The sequence below is a fragment of the Arachis ipaensis genome, chromosome B08, assembly GCF_000816755.2.
Source record: "Arachis ipaensis cultivar K30076 chromosome B08, Araip1.1, whole genome shotgun sequence".
NCBI classification, from domain to species: domain Eukaryota; kingdom Viridiplantae; phylum Streptophyta; class Magnoliopsida; order Fabales; family Fabaceae; genus Arachis; species Arachis ipaensis.
Window position 1 is genome coordinate 106,323,821 of NC_029792.2, and position 1,881 is coordinate 106,325,701.

General features: G+C 27.2%; 1 protein-coding gene across 1 annotated transcript in view; it reads left to right on the plus strand.

The window, feature by feature from the left end:
* The window catches only part of LOC107611363 (beta-glucosidase 24-like), a 10,683-nt gene extending 8,954 nt beyond the window's left edge, over positions 1–1,729 (plus strand). The window contains exons 9-13 of the mRNA XM_016313299.2: positions 277–392; positions 561–822; positions 1,007–1,109; positions 1,194–1,290; positions 1,397–1,729. Coding sequence (XP_016168785.1) covers positions 277–392; positions 561–822; positions 1,007–1,109; positions 1,194–1,290; positions 1,397–1,580 — 762 coding nt within the window. The 3' untranslated portion in view covers positions 1,581–1,729. The remainder of the gene's footprint in view (positions 1–276; positions 393–560; positions 823–1,006; positions 1,110–1,193; positions 1,291–1,396) is intronic.

Below are 1,881 nucleotides of genomic sequence, written 5' to 3' on the forward strand. Positions count from 1 at the left end.
TCATGATATTTATTTAATTATTTGAGTATCTTCAGAATATTATATTTATTTAGTAAAAATATATTGTACTTTTAGCCTATAAATAAATACTTCTTATTATTATACATTCTATGAAAATAATAACATTTGATATTTATTCTTAACTTATCATGAATTCAAGAATCAAAATAACAAAATTATTTAATAATTATGGCAAAAAATGATTCTTATGATACTTTTCAATAAATAAGTAGTCTCTAATTTACTTATTAATCTAATTTCGGTAATCTCCACCAGGGTACACAAATGGGACAAATTGGGATCATTCATGGCACTGACTGGGTTGTACCGTTGTCCCAATCCAAGGAAGACATTGATGCAACATCTAGAGCAATGAGTTTCTTGTTCGACTGGTAACTATATTTATTTATAAACCCAAATTAACACTTGGTAAAAAGAATTAGAAAAGAAAAGAAATTAAAGGTTCTAATATAAAGTTCTTAATTAATTATTATTAAGTTCAAATATTTGCGTTTTAAGTATAAGTTGTACAAATTTTATTTGCTATTTGTTTACTATAGGTTTATGGAACCGTTGCATTCTGGTTCGTATCCAGCTATAATGATTGAGAATGTGGGAGAAAGACTGCCAAAGTTTACCGTAAAAGAATCAGATATGTTGATAAATTCTTTTGATTTTATTGGAATAAATTACTACTCTTCAGTTTATGCAGCTGATATCAAATGCCCAACTCAAAATAAAACCTACCTTACGGACTCATGTGCTGACCTCACCTGTAAGCTATATATTATGCATGCATTAAATATAATTTTCTTAAAGGATGTAGTCTAGTTAGAGTTAGTTATCAAGTTAGTTGGTTAGTTAGTGTTAGATAGAGTGTTAGTCAGAGCTACCTGGAAATAGAAAGGAATAATTAATTACAATATACCATTAAAATTTGATACTTCTATTATTACTACTAATTAAATGAAAATCTTCAAATAAATTATATATTCTATATATGTAGGCTGCTTCAGATTGGATATACCTTTATCCTCAAGGAATTGAAGAATTATTAATGTACATCAAGATCAAATACAACAACCCAATCATATATATAACAGAGAATGGTACATCAACATGCAAAATATTATTTAGAAATAAATAAAAACCGTATTACTAATGACACTTTTTTTTTTTAACGTAATTTGTAGGTTATGACAATTTTAGTGACGAAAATCAATCACTCAAAGACCAAACAAGGATAGATTGTTACGTTCAACATCTTTCACATGTTCATAATGCTATGAGGTGAGTAGTAATTTTGTTATTTTTTTTTTCTCAAATTGCAAATTGTTAATTAAGGTTTACCAACTAAATCTATGGTTTACATTTTGTATAATTTGAAATTTGGTAGGAATGGGGTCGATGTGAGAGGCTACTTTATATGGTCGCTTTTGGATAATTTCGAATGGTGCGATGGTTACACTGTTCAATTTGGGATCGTCTATGTTGATTTTGCTAATGGATTAAAGAGATACCCAAAGGATGCAGCCAAATGGTTTAAGAATTTTCTCCATCAAGAATATAAATCCCAGTGAAAGTGTTGATGGATGTAGACAGCAGCTTATTATTCTCTTCAAAGAAAAGAAATTTTTGCGTAGTATATTTCCTACTTTTTACTTTTTGATGCATATTTTCTATTTGGATTGATATAAAGGGATTTATTATCTTCAGTGTATTATTATCATCAGATAAAATAATTTTTTTCCTGCTATTATCATCAGAGTTAGAGAATTAGTGTCAGAGATATAAGTCATATAACTTATTATCTCTTTTTATTAGTTTAAATTTTGAAAAAAAAAAAAGTAGTATTTTTATATAATATCAAAATTTTTATAA